We start from the raw sequence: 17,527 nt of genomic DNA, 5'->3' as shown, positions 1-17,527 counted from the left end.
TTTCTTCCCTTTGCAGCTAACCTCCACAGGGAGCCCACATCACCTGCTTTATGGAGAACAGACAGTGTTTCTCCACCCCACCCGCTCCCTGCCGGGCCCTCCCAGCCTGTGGTTCCCTGCTGCCCACATCTGGTCCGGGTCGGGTTCTGCTCCATTTCTGCCTTCCTTCCAAGCCTCACTGTACTCAGCACGCATTGATTCCACCCTGCTTTGTCTTTCTGGGGACCAGTTCTCCCCACTTAAACTGTGCCCACCCTACAAGACCAGCTTCAAATCCCCACTCCTTCCGTGCAGCCCTCTCTGGCTCCTACAGCCCTCACTCGTTTTTCTTTTCTGAACTCTGACCCTACACCCCCTCTTTAGTCCTTCCCTTCTCTGTTTCATGCGAGTCACTCTTGCCTCTTTGGCTGTACTGCAGGGCTCTGGGGGGGGGGGGTGCCCTGTGTTCCTCCTGACACTCCCCTGCATTTCGAGTCAGCTGAGCACAGTGGTTGCAGAGTGATCTCGTGGCGTGGTCTGGTGGTGTGTGAACTCTTAACAAGTGTGTAATACACTGGGAGATGATCAGGTGGGGGAGGAGACGGTGGGGGGGGGGAGGGCTTCTTATTCAGAGACAGGAAATCACTTGGGGGAGAGGCGGGAGCTATCAGTCTCCTTCAAGATTAACCCAGAGCATGTTCTGGATCGGGATGGGCCAAGCTCCTCCCTGCCCACCCCCTCCACCCCAGGTGCTGGCCCCCAGCCCCACCTGGTGGGCAGCTGACCCCATAAAAGTCCCCCAAGGAGCAGGAGGCGGCTGTTAGGAAGGGCAGGAGGATGAGCGCAGAGCATGGACAGCAGCAGCAGTCGGGGGGCCGGAGGGGCCGTAGTTCTGGCGACAAGAAGTCCAAAAAGCGCAGCCGGCGCAAGGAGACCTACTCGATGTACATCTACAAGGTGCTAAAGCAGGTGAGAGTGGGGAGCTCGCGCGCGCACGCGTGTGTGTGCAGAGTACGACGGTACAGAGTCGTACTCCGTTTCCCCCTGGCACTGAGGGGAGGGGCCTCAGGCACACCGTGCCCCTTGTGAAGTGGCCGCACTCGATCTCAGAGGTCCCCGCAGCCTCCCAGTATCTGTCGTGCACCTGTGATGTGCCAGAGACATTTAAAGCACGCCGCCACAATCCGGAAGCTTACGGGGCTCTGGACGGACCAAACGCTTATGCGGAGCGTCAGGAGGGACGTAAGTAAAAGGCAAGACCGTACGAAAGTGTGGAGCTGAAGGACGATCACGTGCCGCACGCATCATGGTACAAACCAGAGGCGCTAGTCGGTGGTTGGTGGCCCGGAGCAGGGAGCGGTGCGTGCGAGCTGAGGTCTCGGGCAAGGCCTTCCAGCCCCACAGCACTCAGTCTCCGAGGGGCTGAGGGACCGGCCTACTGTACAGATGAGGAACTAAGGTCCGTAAAGGCGCAAAGCACTGACTGAGCCCCATGACCTGACAGCAGCGGCAGTCAGGCCCCCCGGCCCTGAGCGGGTCCCTCGCGTACTTCCCGCCGGTCGCGCCTCTTAACCCCCAGGTGCTCCGAATGCTCTCTGTTCATGCGGCCTACCAGAGCACCCAGGAGAAGCACCCGCTCCGGCATTTGCACACTGACGGGTATTTGGGGGGCATCCGTGGGCACCCAACAACAGTGTGTCTAGTACACGAGGCACCCTGGTCTCGAAGCCTCTGGCCCACTCAGCGGGGCCAGGAGCAGGCAGCACAGCGGTCTTGCCTGCCCTGAGCCTCCCCGACCCGCCCGAGTCTCACTGCTTTGTCCGAGCAGGTCCTAGAGTCTAGATCCCGTTAGCAGTTTCGGTGACCTGACGCCCCGGGTCTCTGGGAATGCTTTTGTGGGGCTAGGTGGGGGGTGGGACCAACACTGGGGTGGGCTGGCCAAAGGGGCGGCAGCGGAGGACAGACTCTGGCACCCTGAAGGAAGTGGGGCTGGGAGCCCTGCGGCTCAGCCGACCTTGGGGCTCAAAAACAAGTGTGGGCCCTGGATTGCACGCGCGAAGGAGAGCTGCTGAGTGAGTTACCCTCACTCCTGTGAAACTTAACTGTTACGCCCCCTCAGCCCCAAGGGGAAAACGATGTGATGACCACACAAGGGGTTTAGGCTCCGATCCCGTGCTGTGCTGTCCGTGGCAACCAGTGGCGGCGCGAGAGCCTGCGTTCCGCTTCTGTGTCCTCCATCGGCCTGATGGATGTCGCCGGTCGTCTCTTCTCTCCCACCTCCCAGGGAAACGCTTGGTGTCTGCCTGGTCACACGTCAGGGTGGTTAGCGGGCCCCTACCGCCAGTTTGACTGGAGATCATCTAGCTCAAAAGCTGGTGTGACAGAGGAGGAAACTGAGGCCCAGAGGAGAGTGCCTTAATCTGAGGTCCTCCGGTGACTCACGGTCCGGCCACAGAACCCTGGTGTCCTAACTCCTAGTCTGGTGCTGAGGCTGCGTCACATGAGTGCGTCCTCTGGAAAGTAATGTGGTGACAGTCCGCCAGGTTAGGCGCATAGACCCTTGGACCCGGCGGCGGTCGCACCCCTGGGAACGTCACCTCGAGGAGTAACCCTATGCAAACGCATTAAATGAGAAAAGCAAAATGCTGTGTAACTGACCCCATTTGTCAAAGACTGATGTTCCCATGTGCTCATACGAGGACCTTAATAGCGTTACGTCCTACCGGTGGGAAAAACTTTTCGCTCGGATGTGGTAGTAAAAAACCAAATCCCTACCTCCCGGGCGGGGCCTCTGGCAAGAGGCTGGGGAGGCAGCCTCGCGGTCCTGCCTCCAGCTTCCTGCAGTCCCGAACTCGGGGCTGGGGCTGGCGGGGTCGGGCGGAGCCTCCTCGCTAACAGAACGGTCTTGCTGCTTCCCCAGGTGCACCCTGACATTGGCATCTCTTCCAAGGCCATGAGCATCATGAATTCGTTTGTGAACGATGTGTTTGAACGGCTGGCTGGCGAGGCTGCCCGGCTGGCCCAGTACTCGGGCCGAACCACACTGACCTCCCGGGAAGTCCAGACGGCCGTGCGCCTGCTGCTGCCCGGGGAGCTGGCCAAGCACGCCGTGTCCGAGGGCACCAAGGCCGTCACCAAGTACACCAGCTCCAAGTGACCCAGGACCTAACGTTAATAAAGGGTGAACTGCTCCCGCACACTGTGGTCATTTGAAAAGGGGAGGTGTGGGGCGCCTGGGTGGCTCGGTCGGTGAAGCGTCCGACTTCGGCTCAGGTCCTGATCTCACGGTCCGTGAGTTCGAGCCCCGCGTCGGGCTCCGGGCTGACGGCTCAGAGCCCGGAGCCTGCTTCCGATTCTGGGTCTCCCTCTCTCTCTGCCCCTCCCCCGTTCATGCTCTGTCTCTCTCTGTCTCAAAAATAAATAAACATCAAAAAAATTAAAAAAATTGTTTTGAAAAGGGGAGGTGTGATGTGGGGCAAGGGCATTGTCACTTCTCACGGCTAAAAACTGGAACAAGCCTACTTTTCAAATCCTGGGTATAAAACGGAAGGCATCTCCATAACCTGCCGGGACCTATAGGATGTTTTTATTTTCCCCTCGTGCTTTCAGAACAAATTGGTAGGAGTATCTGGGGCTCCTCTTTTCTTCCCAAATTTTACGTCGAAAAATCTCAAACCCGCCGAAGGACTGCGAGAAAGTACAACGGCCCCTTGTATATCCTTCGCTGAGATTCACCACCGAACGTTCGGCCATGCTTGCTTTTTCTCGTTTGGCCTCTGCTCTACCTTGTGGGCATACGGCCCACCAATCCTCTCCCAAGCTGTGTGGAGGGCCTGGGGCTCGAGGGGTTGCATTTAGTGAGCAAGTCCAAAATCCTTTGTCTCCCCTTTGCAACTGGATAGATACAGGTTGTCACCTTCAACTTCACGTACCGAACAGCCATGTAAGAATGGCTGACGTTGGGGCACAGGCCTACATACTTCACACACGTTTTCTCATACAGAGTTGCAGCCTAACGTGCAGATGCCATGAAAAGAGAACCCATCACCCACATCTTAGTCCCACAGCTAGAAAGGGGGGGGGAGCCCAGGGCATCTGGCCCCTGAGCCTTCGCTGTCCCCCATTCCCACTGTGTTTCATACCTTGCTAACCTGTGACTCAGAGACTCAACTCAGATCGTGGAATTTTCGACAAGATTTCGGGTAACTTGCATGTACATTAAAGCCCCACAACTCCTCGTCCCTAGCTCCTCTTTGCTGCTGTCGCCTTTCTCCCCCTTTCCTTGGCCCTGGGCCTCGTGTATTTATTCGTAAGTCCCCACTTAACACTGAATCAAAAAAGTCACCCCCAGCTGACTCCGTTTGTACTTTCCGAATAATGGCCTCCTGAGCCCGTAACGGCGATGGGGTGACCCGCAGGTGGCTCAAAGTGAGCCCCCAAAGACCACCGAGTCTCACCTACTCCTTCTAATGTCGATCTTTCCACTGGCATAGTTCACACGAACCACTGGCTCTGAGTTCGGGAATACAGGCTTCCTCCAGCTGAGAAGTGCAGCTGGAAAGACGAATGCCAGAGCCTCACAGCTCACGGGGTGACTTCAAATCGTGACCACCCTTTTATTTGAGTCTCACAAGTAGCCACAGCTGACCCCACGCTCTGCTCTAGCCTTCCAAGGCTTGCGACGAGAACATCCTAAGCGTCCCCAGTCCTGCACCTGCTGTCCCCTCCCCTCACAGCCTTAGAACACTGGGACAATGGGACAGAACTCTTAAAACCGGGCTGTTCCGGCCTTCGGGGTGGGGTGGAGTCAAGGTGGAGCCACAGGTTGTGTGGATGGCATGAGCAGCTCACCAAGGGCGGTGTGAGAAGTGGGCACCATGTCTGAGGGGTGAGTGAGGAGGAGTGGAGCACCCAGGGCTGGGAAAGCAAAGAACGAAGGGCCTCGCCTGGTCCCGTCAGGCTGGGGCAGGTGGGCCGGGAGGAGGGATGCTGGGGAGAGGGGCTTTCTGTGCTGGGCCAGCCCCGGCCGGGCCCCTGGGACATTCACACAGCAACCCTGGCTGCTCCGGCCTGTGGTCAGCTTTCCCTCTTCAGCCTTTCCTCGGACCAGTTTTCTTATTCCAGGATCAGGGGAAGAGACCTTCTCCACATTCATCCCTCACCCCCACTTCCCACCCACCATTCTAGACCCTTGCAGCCTCCGCGGGGCCGCACCCTCTCCCCGGAGGGACCCAGTGCAGACTCCCAGAGGCCCCTTCCTTACTGGGAGCTCCTTGCTTATCCCCCAGCGGACTCCCTCCCGGTGATCCCAATCTCACACCTTCTCTAAGCCTGGGCATGAGTTCTCTGTAATCACCACCTCACTCCCCCCCGGCGACTCCTCCCTTCGCCGAACTCCACCTTGGCCCCATGGGTAACCTTAACCTCTGGAACCCGAGTTTGCACTCCTCACAAGGCACGGCAGCGCCCCTCCCCCTACCCCCCCCCCCCCACTGTCCCCACTCTTCCACGGCTCAGATCGCCCCACGCCTGCTGCCTCCTCTCCCCTCCTCTCCAGAGCGTACCAACGCCTCTGGGACACCTCCCACGTGGCCCTGCAGGAGCTGCTGGACCAAGAGCAGCCCCTGCTCCAGCCCGTGCCGGACCGGGAACGGCAGTCGTTCCAGTACAGGCTCTCGTCGCTCTACCTGCACTACCTGGGGCTGCTGCGCCGGTTCGACACCCTCCATGACCAGATGGTGCAGCCGCAGAAGCGGCGGCTGCTGCGGCGCCTGTTGGACAGCGTGGCCGGCCGCGTGCTGGAGCTCAAGGACGACCTGGTGCGCGCGGACCTGAGCGAATACCACCGCCTGGACCGCGTGCTGCACGACCTGAAGTTCACCACGGTGCGCGGGCCACGCCCACTCCAGCGCCCGCCTCCGGCGGCGCCGAGCCCCGCCTCCCCCACCTGGGGCAGGAGGGGGCGGGGCCGGGAAAGAGGATGGGGCAGATCAGCGGGTTGGGGTTTGATCGGGAGAAGGGTTTCAGCGAGAGGGCGTGCGCGCTACCAAGTAAGCTAGGGGGTGGCTAGAAGAGGCAGGCCGGAGGCCCCGTGAGGCCGGGAATACCCACCAGCCACAGGGGATCGGCGAAGAGAATCCCCTGCCGGCTTGCTTCTCGAAGTGTGGTCCTTGGAAGCAGCCACAGCGGCATCACCTAGGCGTTTGTTAGAAGTGCAGAATCTCCGACCACAGCTCAAACCCACCGATCGGCTTGAGCCTTTGAACAAGCCCCTCAGGCGATTCTGACGCACGGCCAGAACTGGAACCACTACCCATCACCTATCGTGACCCTCCAGAACTCAGCTCTGGTTACACCGTGGAGCAGGGGGATAGAGGCATGACCTTCCGGGGGGGACCTGCCCATGACCCATAAATCTCCCACCCCAGGGCTCTAGGATGAAGGAGAGCATCACCAGGGTCGGTGTAAGCAGCTGAAAAGTGGGACCGATCGGCCAGATGGCCTGGGTTTTGATTCCTGACCCTCCTTCCCCCCTATCGCCCCAAAGGCAGACCTGGAGGTTCCAATCCCCAGATACTTCCTGCTGGAGCAGTCCAGCATTCTGAAGGAGCGGGAGCTGATGCTGGCAGAGATCCTGTCGAGAATGGAGCCAGTGACCTCCAGGGAGGTAAATCAGACACCCTCCCAGATTCCCCTCCATACCCCGCTCCCAGGAGAGAGATGCCATCCTCCAGGACACAGAGAGGACGTCCCCTGCCCTATAGCCGCCTCCGAGCGCTCTTTGGGTAATCCCTGGCCTGCTTCAAGGACGCTCTTGTGCTCCTTGAAACCTTCTCACACCAAGATAGAGGACGGGACTGGGGCACTTACGTGCCCTGGGAGGATCACGTCCCCAGCATGCCCTTTGGCGAACAGTCTCCCAGCTGCCAGCCTGAATACAAGCCCTCTCTCATCTCCCCCTGAGCCTTTGCCTATGTTCTGGCCAGCGTTTTCCAGAACTGCGCCGGACCGAGGCCATAACCCTTCTGCAAAGGGCTGAGCGGGCCAGGCAAGGCCGGCTCCGAGCCATCTTCATGCGAGAAATTCGGAAAGAGGAGGAGCGGGATCGGAAGATTCGAGAGGAAGGTTGGCACAAGTTCAGTCAGGACCAAGCAGCCGTCACCATTCAGAAGGTAATCCCCCAGCACCCAGGAGGAAGGTCCGGGTAGAGTCCCCTCTTCCAGGAAGACTGCCTGGCTCACCAACCGAGGGCAGAGGTGCAGGAGCTTGGATTCTGTTGCCCCGCGGCTAGATCCTAAAACTAGGGACCTAATCAGTCAATAAGTGTGTATCTTGTTTGTTTATTATTTATTCTACACCTCTGTCCCCCAAAGGACTCGTAGTGGGATATCATAAAAGCCCCAGAAACAGAAGGATCGTTAAAATTAGGGGAGAAGGGGGCGCCTGGGTGGCTCAGTCGGTTGGGCATCCATCCAAGATCTCGCGGTTTGTGGGCTCGAGCCCCGCCTCCGGCTCTGTGCTGACAGCTCGGAGCCCGGAGTCTGCTTCGGATTCTGTGTCTCCCTCTCTCTCTCTGCCCTTCCCCCACTCACACACTCTCTCTCTCTCTCTCTCTCTCTCTCTCTCTCTCCTTCAAAAATAAATAAACATTAAAAAAAAAATTAGGGGAGAAGGATCCATAGTAAGTGAAGCACAGGCTGCCTCTCCCCTGCCCAGTGCGCAACCCCCCCCCCCCAAGTACTGGGCTGTCCTCGGCTCTGTGAGCAAGCAGCTGGAGGCCTGGGAGAAGAGCCCTGGGCAAGGAGTCAGGAAACCTGGTCCTGTCTCAGCTCGGCCCTCATGGGCTCTTGGACCCGAGAGAGGCCATATCCTGTCTCTAGCCTCAGTTTCCTCGTGTCAAAAATGTAGTAATTAATCAGGGCCAGCGCTGATGTCTATGTGCCTGGGGGGGAATCAAGTAGGTATTCCAAATGCTGTGGGAATCCAGAGAGGTAGAGCGGGGGGTGCTTCCTGGAGAAGGTGGCCTTTGAGGTCCGTGTCAAGAGATACACGGCAGATTAGAGGGCGGGACTGAGAAGGAGGGAATTCCTCGGGGCCCTGGGGGAACAAAAGCTTGGGGCTGGACTGTGTGGGTGCACACCAGCCCCACCATGTTCTGGGCAGCCCCTGCTTGCCTGCGGGCCGCCCTGGGAGGTGTCCTCCCCAGCAGTCCTCACCCACCTCCTACCCCCAAGCTCCCCAACCAGACTTTTCCTTGGGAGTGGCTGGTGCTTCCCCCTGGAGGCTGATGGCACGAGCCACGTCCCTGCAGAAATGCAGCGTGGGAGTGTCTGGGCCCCTGTGTCCCCCCCAGGTGTGGAAGGGTTACCTGCAGAGGAAACGCACTCAGCAGGACCGGCGAACTGAGATGGAGTTCATCGGCATGGTAAGTGCCCCCCTCGCCACGGCCACAGGCCAGAGCACGAGGTGGGCCGGTGCGTGGGGTTCCCTCCCTTATTTTTTTGTCAGAGTGCAGCCCTGCATAGACCCTCACCGCCCACACACCTCCCTCCACTCAGGACTGTGGTTGGCATGGGTGGAGGGGTTTAGGCCTTGTAGACCCTGGTTAAGGGATCCTTAAGGGCTTGTGAAAGAGGCCAAAGGAACAGAAAGCCACCAATGAGCCGGGTCCCTTTCCACCTTTCCCTCTCCAAAACCCTTGGAAGGGTCTCAAATGTGGGGCGGGGTGAGCGATAGCAGCACGGAGCGTCCTGGACCTCGCGTTCGAGCCCCTGGCTGGAAGGAGAGGCTGGAAGGAGAGGCGGCGCGAGCGGCCCCAGCAGAGGGAGGAGGCCGCGAGGCTAGTGGGAGCATCGCCTCCCTCCCCGCCCCAGGCTCTTGCAGCCTCTGGGAGAACCGTGAGGGCCAAGTTGGGATGGGGGCCACATCCCTTTCACAGCACAGTGTTTCGGGCCACAGTCTCCCCCACTTGTTCGGCGGGGGCCCAGACTGGCTTCTCCTCTACTATGCAGGGACTAGAGCTGAGTGTTACCCGTGTACATGGGAAAGGGTGTGCCCGGTGGGGCAGTGTGGGTGGTTACAGGGGCAGCCCCCAGCGTGTGTAGACAGGCAGGGTGAGCAGGCCCCACTCCTTGAGAGGCCTCCGCTCTCTGATGGATCTTACATCGGGCTAGTCTCTGCTGACTTAGGAAAGGAAGGCCCTGGTGGGGGTGAGGCTTCCTGAGAGTGGGCTTTGCAATGTGCAGAGGCTGTGAAGGCCTCCTGATAAAGGGAGTTGGGGAGGGGCCGGGGCCCCAAAGGGATCAGAGACAAAGCCTGGGGTGGCTCTTCCCGGAGGCTTGGGGGCTTCAGAAGGAGGGAGGGTCCAGAGGGCACCGCAGGGGAGTGGAGGTCAGACTTGGGGGTTTGGAGAGCAGGGCCCCCGGGAGGCAAGAGCGGGCAGAGGGGAGGCCAGGGTCAGGCCTTGGGGGGAGGTGGGGGGCATGGCATGGTGGTGGGTGAGGAATGAGCCTGGCCGCCCGGGCCCATCAACAGTGTGAGCTCAGCGTTTTCAGTAATTGTCTCTGCGCAGAGTGATATTTAAAATACATTTGGGAGCCAATGAGGCGGGAAAGTGGCTGCGAGAGCGGCTGCCAACACGGGCCGCTGGGGCGGGGGTGTGGGTGGGGGCTGGGGCCGGAGGCTCACAGGGGAGGGCGTGCTGGGGGGGGGGGAGCGGGCAGGGGGGCCGGCCCAGATGCATCTAGCGAACTCATTATCAGAGTAATTTACACAGGCGAGTTTTGGCTCTAAACACAATTTCTCCTGCTGCAGGCCTGCCCGTTGTTCCGCGTGGGCGTGTATGCAAGGCCTCACGTGTGCGGGTGTGCTGGGGAGCGAGGGGGGCAGGTGTGTGTGCCTGAGGCCAGGGGCTGGGCCCGCCCCCCCCACCCCCCACCTCCCACTCCTGACACCCTGGGCCTCTTCTCCTCTTCGCCAGCTCCCTTCGCCTAACAAGGTGGAAAGCTTGGGTATCATGTTCCAGGCTGGCCTCAGGGACGATGTCCGGAGGCTCTGCCAGATAGAGAAGGAGGAGGAGCTCCAGCTGGCGATGGTGAAGACTCATGACTCTCTCAGAGAGACAGAGGGGCCTGACATAAAGGAGAAACTGAAGGAGCAAATCCGACAGTGGTTTATTGAGTGCCGGTCAGTGTCCCCAGCCTCAGCTGACCCAACCGATCCCTCTTTCCCTGCTCCGCACAGCGTCCCCACACCTGCTCTGTGTCCAGGCGGATCCCTTTTCTCCACTCGCTCCCATCCCCCTCACTCGCTGCGTACACACCTGACTTCAACCTGGGGCCCCCAAGCTGCAAGACCATCTCTACACATGACTTCTCATTTCCCCCGATGGAAGAGAAAATGCCAAAACCATATGGGGAAAGCAACCATGGAAGCCCCCTGAGGAGCCTCTCCTTTCTAATCTGTACCTCTCTGTTCCTTCCCTCTTGTTCTCTATCCCCCTAGTCCTTTTTCTTTCCTCATCGTTCCCTCTGTTTAACTACCCGTCCATTCACCCACTCTTCTACTCACCCACCCACCCACCCACCCATCCACTGTCCGTCCATCCATCCATCCATCCCCCCACCCATCCACTGTCCGTCCACCCATCCATCCATCTGTCCATCCACTCACCTGTCCATCTCTCTGACCATTTTATGTTCACTTAGTGCCCTTACTGGTCGATTCCCTGATTATCCAGATGAGTCTTTAGGTGGATCCTACCTGATCTTTGCAGACAAGACTCCAGAACAGGTACCCTATAAGTGGGGACAGGAGACTTTTTGTGGTAGCGGGGGTCTGAAGTTATAGAGCCTACTGAGTGAAAACTGAGGGTGGCGGTGGGTCGGGGGGAAAGGTCAGCCTCAGTGAGGGCAGACGTGGCTGGAGGAAATATAGGCAGCTAGCAAGACTGCGTGGTGGGGAGCGGGTGCCTGTGTCTGGAGAAGGCATCTTTGGCCAGGGAGAGAAAACATGTCTGCTGAGACTTTTGAGGCTCCCGGCCTCCATGGGCCAGGAAAGAGCAGCAGCTCGGATCAGAACACCTGTTCACCTGGTGCCCCTTTTTCCCTGGACCCCAGTGAGATCTCTGGGCTCTCAGCTATCTGGCCCCCACCCGTGACCCTCGTCTACCCCCGTCTCCGGCCCGGGATCTTTTGCTCCCGTCGAATCCCTTGGTCTCCTCTGAAACCTCTTCCGTCCCTGATCACAGCTGAAAATGCAACTGGAGGCGCAGGTCCAGGAGAGCAAAAAAAAGGACCAAGAGAAAAATAAGGAAAAAGAAAAGGAGAAAAAAGAGAGGAAGAAGAAAGGGAAGGAAACAAAGACCAGGAAGGGGGTAAGACACCTCCCGGAGGTGTGGACCAAGTGGGCAGGGGGAAGGGAGTCTGAGGGAGCTCCTGGTGAGAAGCTGGTCTGAGGGGAATAAGGGCCAGAGATCTTGGGGGGGGGGGTCAAGAGAAAAGGATGTTTCTATTCTAGGAAGCAGACGCAATACTGAAAGTCTCACCATCCAAATTTATACCTGTGATTAATGCCGCACACGAGGAGTATATAAGTAAGAGGGGAAGGGGCTGCGGAGGAGTGTCTAGGCCTTGTCAGGGCTTTGGGGTGACCCTTGGTCCTGGGGAAAGTGGACATACGCTGTGTGGGCCTTGAGGCGGCAGTGTGGGGTGCAATGGCGTAGGCCGAGGGGAGAATGCCGAAGGCGGACAGAAGTGTGGGGTGCGGGCGATGCCTTATGACTTTGGATCCGAATCCTGAGGCCTTGGGATCAGGCCTCTGTGGTCCGGGTAGCAGCAGGTGCCAGACAGCCCCGTGAGGACGGAGGTCCCAGCCGGGGTCAGGTTCCTGGGCAAGTGCGCGCGAGTGCGAACGCGAGAGCGGATGCGCGCATGCGTGCCGGAGCGTGTGCGTGCCCCGGGGCTCTGAACGTCATTCCTCTGTCCGTCTCTCCACGGTCAGCTGTCTGGAGGAGCCGGCGTGAGAGCGTATACCCCAATCAGAGTTTTGACCCCGAGATGCTCCGGGTGGAGAAGAGGAAGGAAGTGGAGCAGGAGATCCGGATACAGGTGAGCGGGCGGGCTCGGGGCCTCCCTGCAGGCCTCCTCTGTGTCCCCACCGGGGCCCCCGAACGCTTCATGCGCTTATGCCCATCAGCCCTTAAAGGGTTCCTGCCATGTGGATACTGTGATCTTTCTGACACCCCTGAGGTAGGCGCCATGATTTTCCTGACGTCGGGAAACATGCAACCGCTCAAGTCACACAGACTTTAAAGGGTGGGTCTGGGGCTTGAACTGAAAGCCAGTTGACTGCATCCTGGAGCGTCTCCCCATTGGAGAGCAAGGCTCCCGTGTAAGCAGGATGTGGGTTAGGATTGGGTGCGGACCAGTACGGGGACAGGGGCAGGGGCAGGGGGAGGGACGCAAGGCCTGAAGGTTCCAGAAGAGTGTGTAGCAAGGTTGTGAGTGGCCACCCGAGCTGACTTCCAGGGGCCAGTCTCGTTCTTCTCTGAGGCAGCCCTCCTCCTCTCCGCCCCTGTCTCGGTGCGGCCCTCCCACCCGTCCTCTGCAGCCCCTCGCTGCCCACCCCCCCCCCACCCCCCACACTCCCTGCTGTCGCCCAGGTGGATGAGTTGATGCGTCAAGAGTTGAAGAACCTGCGCCTGGCTGTGGACAGGGAGGAGGAGAGAGCCTTGAAGGCTCCGAAGGCAAGACCGAGGGCTAAGACAAGGACACGCACACAGCGGGGGAGGCAAGGAACAGAGGACAATTGCCTGTGTGCTTGTTTCCAACCAGAAAAAGACCGGGAAGAAAACTGGGAAGAAGAAGGAAAAAGATCTGACCCCAAACAGGTAGCAGACCCTTACTGGGGGGGGGGGGGGGGCGGGGGGAAGCCCCGGTGCAGGACAGGACTGACTTCCGGGCCTGGTTCTGTTGCTGCGGGACCTAGAGAAAGTCACTTAACCTCTCTGGCTCCCTGTCCTCCCCAACCAAGTACCTGCCCTGCCAAACTCACGGGATAGCCGTGAGGATCAAATAGAAGCATGAGAAAGTGCTTCGAACAGGATGACGCAGAGGCAGGTGTGAGTGGAAGAGTGTCCTCGGCGCTCCCTCCTTCCCGGTCCTCCCTCCCACCTTTGCCGTAGTCAACTGTGTCCCTGCCAAAGCCACCTGCCCCCGGCCTCCACCTTGTCAGTGGCCCCTGTCTACTCACGTCTTGGGTGAAATGAGTCTCAGGTACATTGATGTCAGCCGCCCTAGTGCCTACGGGAGTGGGTACTTCTTAAGTGTGGTTTCTAGGAAGACGGTGATATGTCGCCCAGACCGCTGGGTTTCGGGTGATGGAACTTTGGGCCGTGAGCAGGCTGACGGAGGGAGTGTCTCCGAGGGCCCTGGGCCTCCTCGCACCCCACTCAACCCCCAGAGCACCCGCTGTGGGCCGGCTGCCTTCTGGGCCAGCGGGTTGGTGCTGTTCCTTCGTGTGCCGGCTGGCCAGTGGCACCGTGGGTATCTTTGAGCCTAGCTATGGGGTGCGAGGCCCCTGCCACCTGTTTCCTCGAGCCTGTAGCACCTCCCACTCGTCTCTGTCTCCACTTCCCTTTGTCCTCAGGGGCCCCTCTGTGCTGTCCTCTGCAGGACCCTGGACTCTCTGTTTGAAGAGCTTGTGGTCTCTGGCTTCCTAAGGAAGAGTCAGACTGTGGCCTTGAAAGACTACATTGGTAAGACCCCTTCCCAGCGCCTCCTCCCGGGCCACGGCCTTTCCCATAGCCAGCTACCACACTGTGCAGCGAGCCTTCTCCACAAGTGGCTCTCGGCAATGCCCCTGTGGGTGGCACTCACCAGGTGGCTGCCTGTCCACCCCCCCCCCCGCCCCCAGGGGACTACCTCTATCTTGGATCCACGCTGAGTTTGGCAAACAAGTTGCCTATGCCTTCCCTGTTTGACATACGACAGAACGTGGCCTTGTACGCGGTCCTTCGGCTTGGTGAGATGCCCTGCGGAGAGGGAAGGGCCAGTGCTGGCAGGTGGCTCGAGGGGGAGACTGGGTGCAGGTTAGGGGGGCTGAGGTGGGCATGTCCCCCGTGCCGTGGACCCATGCTGGAGGCCGCACCCTGATGGGGCCACCCCAGAAGTCATGCGGGCCCTTGACCTACCGAGGAGACCACTTTTCCGGCCCCTTAGCCGACCCCAAGTGATTTCCCATAGTCTGTCCCGTTCCCGGAAGACCAGGATCCTTCTGAAGTGGTGGGTCACGTGCCCTTTAGTTCCACCCCTTCGTAATCCAGAAGTAGGAAGAGACGGTACAGAAAACAGAAAGGGCGTCGAGGCAGGGAGGGGTGGGGGGTGGGCATCGGGGGTAGAAGGCCCCCTCCTGACCCCGCAGGCCATTGGAGGCCATCCCGGCTGCCTCTCTCAGCGAGGCCTCCAAGGGCTCAGAAACCCGGGGAAGGCAATGCAGCCAGGATCTGAACTTCACCCCACCCAGCCTGCGGCCTCTGGCCTCACCTTACCCAGTTGGTCCACCCCCACCCCCCTGCCAGTCTACCGCCAGCCTCTGGCCCCTGTTTCCTCCTTCAGGCTCCCCAGATATACACTCCATGGCTCCTCTCATCCGTTCCATCCTCCTGGTGGGCCCCTCTGGCACAGGGAAGAAGATGTTGGTCAAGGCCGTGTGCACAGAAACCGGTGCCAACCTGTTTGACCTGTCACCTGACAACCTGCAGGGCAAATATCCTGGCAAGACCGGGGCGCAGATGATAGTGCATATGATCTTTAAGGTCTGGGTCCCCCGACTTGGGCGTTTCTCGTTCTCAGGCCGCGCCGACACGGCGGGGTGGGCTTTATGCTTAGGAGGCCACCCATCTGCCCACGTGGTGTGGCTTCAGGAGCCGGTGAGGTTTCCCTCCCACCCTCTGCTAGGAGCTGGCGGATACCTGAAGCCCTGGGGTGGCAGCGGGGGGAGGGCTGTGTTCGCACTGAGCTGTGATGGACAGTGCAACAGGCCGAGACGGGGTGGGGGGGGGGCAGGCAGTGCGTGGGAAGTGGGGGCTGGAGACTCAAGGCCAGCCCTGACCCCCTCTTGGTCCAGATGGGGAGGTAGGTGACCCTTGCCCAGGGACATCTGACGTCAGGTTTTTACTCCCTGACTTGTCCAGGTGGCTCAACTCTTACAGCCCTCTGTTATCTGGATCGGGAATGCCGAGAAGAACTTCTATAAGAAGGTCCCAAAAGGAGAGAAGGAGGTGCGGGGACCCGGGTGGCCGCGTGAGCCACGGGCAAGGCTGGCGGTCCCGGGCTTGTTCACGTCAGCGCCAGACCTCGCTCACCGTGCGGCCTTGGACAGGTTCCCTGTCCTCCCGCTGCCTTGTCCTGATCCTTAAAGCAGGACTGAGAGCCTCTCCTGGCCGCCTCCTGGGGCCCATGTGAGGCTGAATGTGGGCGTGTCCTCTGAGAGAACTCAGAAGCCCCTAGAAGTCACCAGGTCTCAACCCCCTCCCCTTACCCCCCACCCTGGCCTCTCACCCCGAGCAGATGGAACCGAAGCGAATAAAGAAGGATCTCGCCAAGGCCCTGCGACTGCTGCACCCGGGAGACCGTGTGATGCTGATCGGGACCACCAACCAGCCGCAGCTGGCGGAGATGCAGGGGCTGTGCCGGACCTACGAACGGATCCTCCTCGTGCCGCGGCCCGATTATGCTTCTCGCTACGGTGAGGTCCTGTGACGTGGAGACAGGCCAGACAAGGGATCCAGGCCCCCCCCCCCCCCCCCCCCCCCCCGCCAAAGCATCCTCGCCCTTCTTCCCATCCCCACAGCTGTTCTGAGACCTCGCCTCCATGGCCAGATGTCCTGGAAGGGCAGCTAGACAAGCAGCCCAGTGGCCCGGGCCCTGGCCCAGCTCCGAGGTCCTGGGCCGGCCACTTAAGTCCTCAGCGTCTCATTTCCTCGTGTTAAGTGGAGATGATGATGCACACGTTCCTGGGAGGGGAGGCAGCGATGAACAGAGAGCTGCTCTCCAGAAGCCTGGTTCCGAATACAGGCAGAGGTACTCACTGCCTCTCCCTGCCCTGTGTCCTCCCCCAATGTCTGCAGTGCTCTGGAGGCAGATGATAGAGGCCCACAGAGTCCACGTGACCCAGGGCCTGGACATCAGTGCCCTGGCCAAGGTATCTGATGGGTACACACCCGGCCACATTCACCAAGCCGTCCAGTCAGTGCTGACCGAGCGGCGGGTCCTACAGTTGTCAAAGAGGCCCCTGGTGGCCTCGGAGTTCCTGGGGCATCTGGCGAAGCTGGAGCCGGTGTACCGGGAAGAGGAGGAGTCCCTGAAGGTGAGGTTTTAGGGCTGGGGGGAGCGGGGAGGAGGAGGAGGGAGGGTCTCGGGCCAGCACAACCAGGGGGTCAGCCCCCTGAAGCCCCAGGCCCACAGCACCCCTTAGATCCTTCCCTCTGCTCCCCCATGGAGTTGAGCTGGGCAGGGAACAAGAAATCTCAGGGACGGAAACATGGGCAGGACCCGCTCACCCGGTTTCCTCAAGGGCAGGAGCCTGAAAGTGCCACCTGTGTGTTAAGAGCCCTTGGTTGGCCCTGGCACCAGGTGACACTCACTTTCTCCACCTCAGTCAGTGCCCACCGGTGCCCCCGGGGCGGCAGGATGGCCGTGGGAGGACAGGACAGAGGGCTCGCCCCGGCAGTGGCGGACCCTGTGGCCCGGAGGGTTGGGGGGGTGAACAAGGGAAACCAGGACTCCAGCAGGACGCCTGCCTCCGGGAAGAGAGGAGAAAAGGCTGCTGAGGACACGTCTGTGGCTAGGGAAGGGCAAGGTCAGGAGGCAGGTCAGCAGGGGTGGATCCGCTGCACTTACCCTCCCCCTCTTCCTCCCACCCAGGATTGGTACTTCAAGACCCCACTGGGCAAGAAGAGGCTAAAACTCAGCAAGGACCAGGATGCTGAGGAGGCCAAGCTGGCAAAGGAGAAGAAAAGGAAGTGATGGCTGAGGCCAGGGCGCCCGGGCTTAGCAAGGGGGACTGGGCGGTGCCCGCAGGTGGAGGGCCGGGGGCAGAGACATAAACGCCCACACGGCTTGGGGAGCAGCTCTCTCTGTCCATCTCCATGCTTCCCGCCCCTTCTCTGTGCCCCCTGCCTGTGCCCAGGCTCCCCCTCACACCGCACCCCTCCTGGTCCTCAGTCCTCGCCCACTCATAGCCTTCTCTGCTCGTGTCCCAGGTCCTTGTCCTCTGACCCCACCCAGGCCTTCATCTCCTGTCATTTCCTGTCCTGGCTCCCCAGCTCTCTTCCTCCCTGGCGGGGGGGGGGGGTGTTAAGAGAGAACAATAGGAAAAGAAAAAGAGCCAGGAGAAAGGGGGGGTCTCCACTAAGTCTGGAAAAAGAAAAAAACAAATGTGGCTGTCGGCAGCCCCCAGTCCTTGCCTCACTCGGTACTAAGTCTCTGTGTGATCTTACACAGCCCCCTCTGGTCTCTGGGCCTCAGTTTCCTTACGTGTAAATCGA

General features: G+C 60.0%; 2 protein-coding genes across 2 annotated transcripts; both read left to right on the top strand.

Moving 5' to 3' along the window:
• The first annotated feature begins 652 nt into the window (after positions 1-652).
• On the top strand, positions 653-3,170 carry LOC115509401 (histone H2B type 2-E1). The gene is made up of 2 exons (XM_030308845.1): positions 653-948; positions 2,900-3,170. The coding sequence occupies exons 1-2, from the start codon at positions 817-819 to the stop codon at positions 3,134-3,136; spliced, it is 369 nt and encodes a 122-aa protein (XP_030164705.1). The 5' UTR covers positions 653-816; the 3' UTR covers positions 3,137-3,170.
• Positions 3,171-4,856: 1,686 nt separating this feature from the next.
• Positions 4,857-17,006, top strand: IQCA1L (IQ motif containing with AAA domain 1 like). Its single transcript, XM_030295922.1, has 19 exons — positions 4,857-4,867; positions 5,537-5,864; positions 6,527-6,646; positions 6,966-7,151; positions 8,333-8,404; positions 9,959-10,164; positions 10,686-10,770; positions 11,228-11,353; positions 11,497-11,572; positions 11,980-12,086; positions 12,641-12,724; positions 12,813-12,868; positions 13,653-13,735; positions 13,894-14,001; positions 14,595-14,794; positions 15,173-15,259; positions 15,549-15,726; positions 16,109-16,347; positions 16,905-17,006. The coding sequence occupies exons 1-19, from the start codon at positions 4,857-4,859 to the stop codon at positions 17,004-17,006; spliced, it is 2,454 nt and encodes an 817-aa protein (XP_030151782.1).
• The last annotated feature ends 521 nt before the right edge of the window (positions 17,007-17,527 follow it).

Source organism: Lynx canadensis, chromosome A2 (genome assembly GCF_007474595.2).
Source record: "Lynx canadensis isolate LIC74 chromosome A2, mLynCan4.pri.v2, whole genome shotgun sequence".
Classification (NCBI taxonomy): domain Eukaryota; kingdom Metazoa; phylum Chordata; class Mammalia; order Carnivora; family Felidae; genus Lynx; species Lynx canadensis.
Note: the sequence above shows the minus strand (reverse complement) of the source record. Positions and strands in the feature narration are given on the sequence as shown.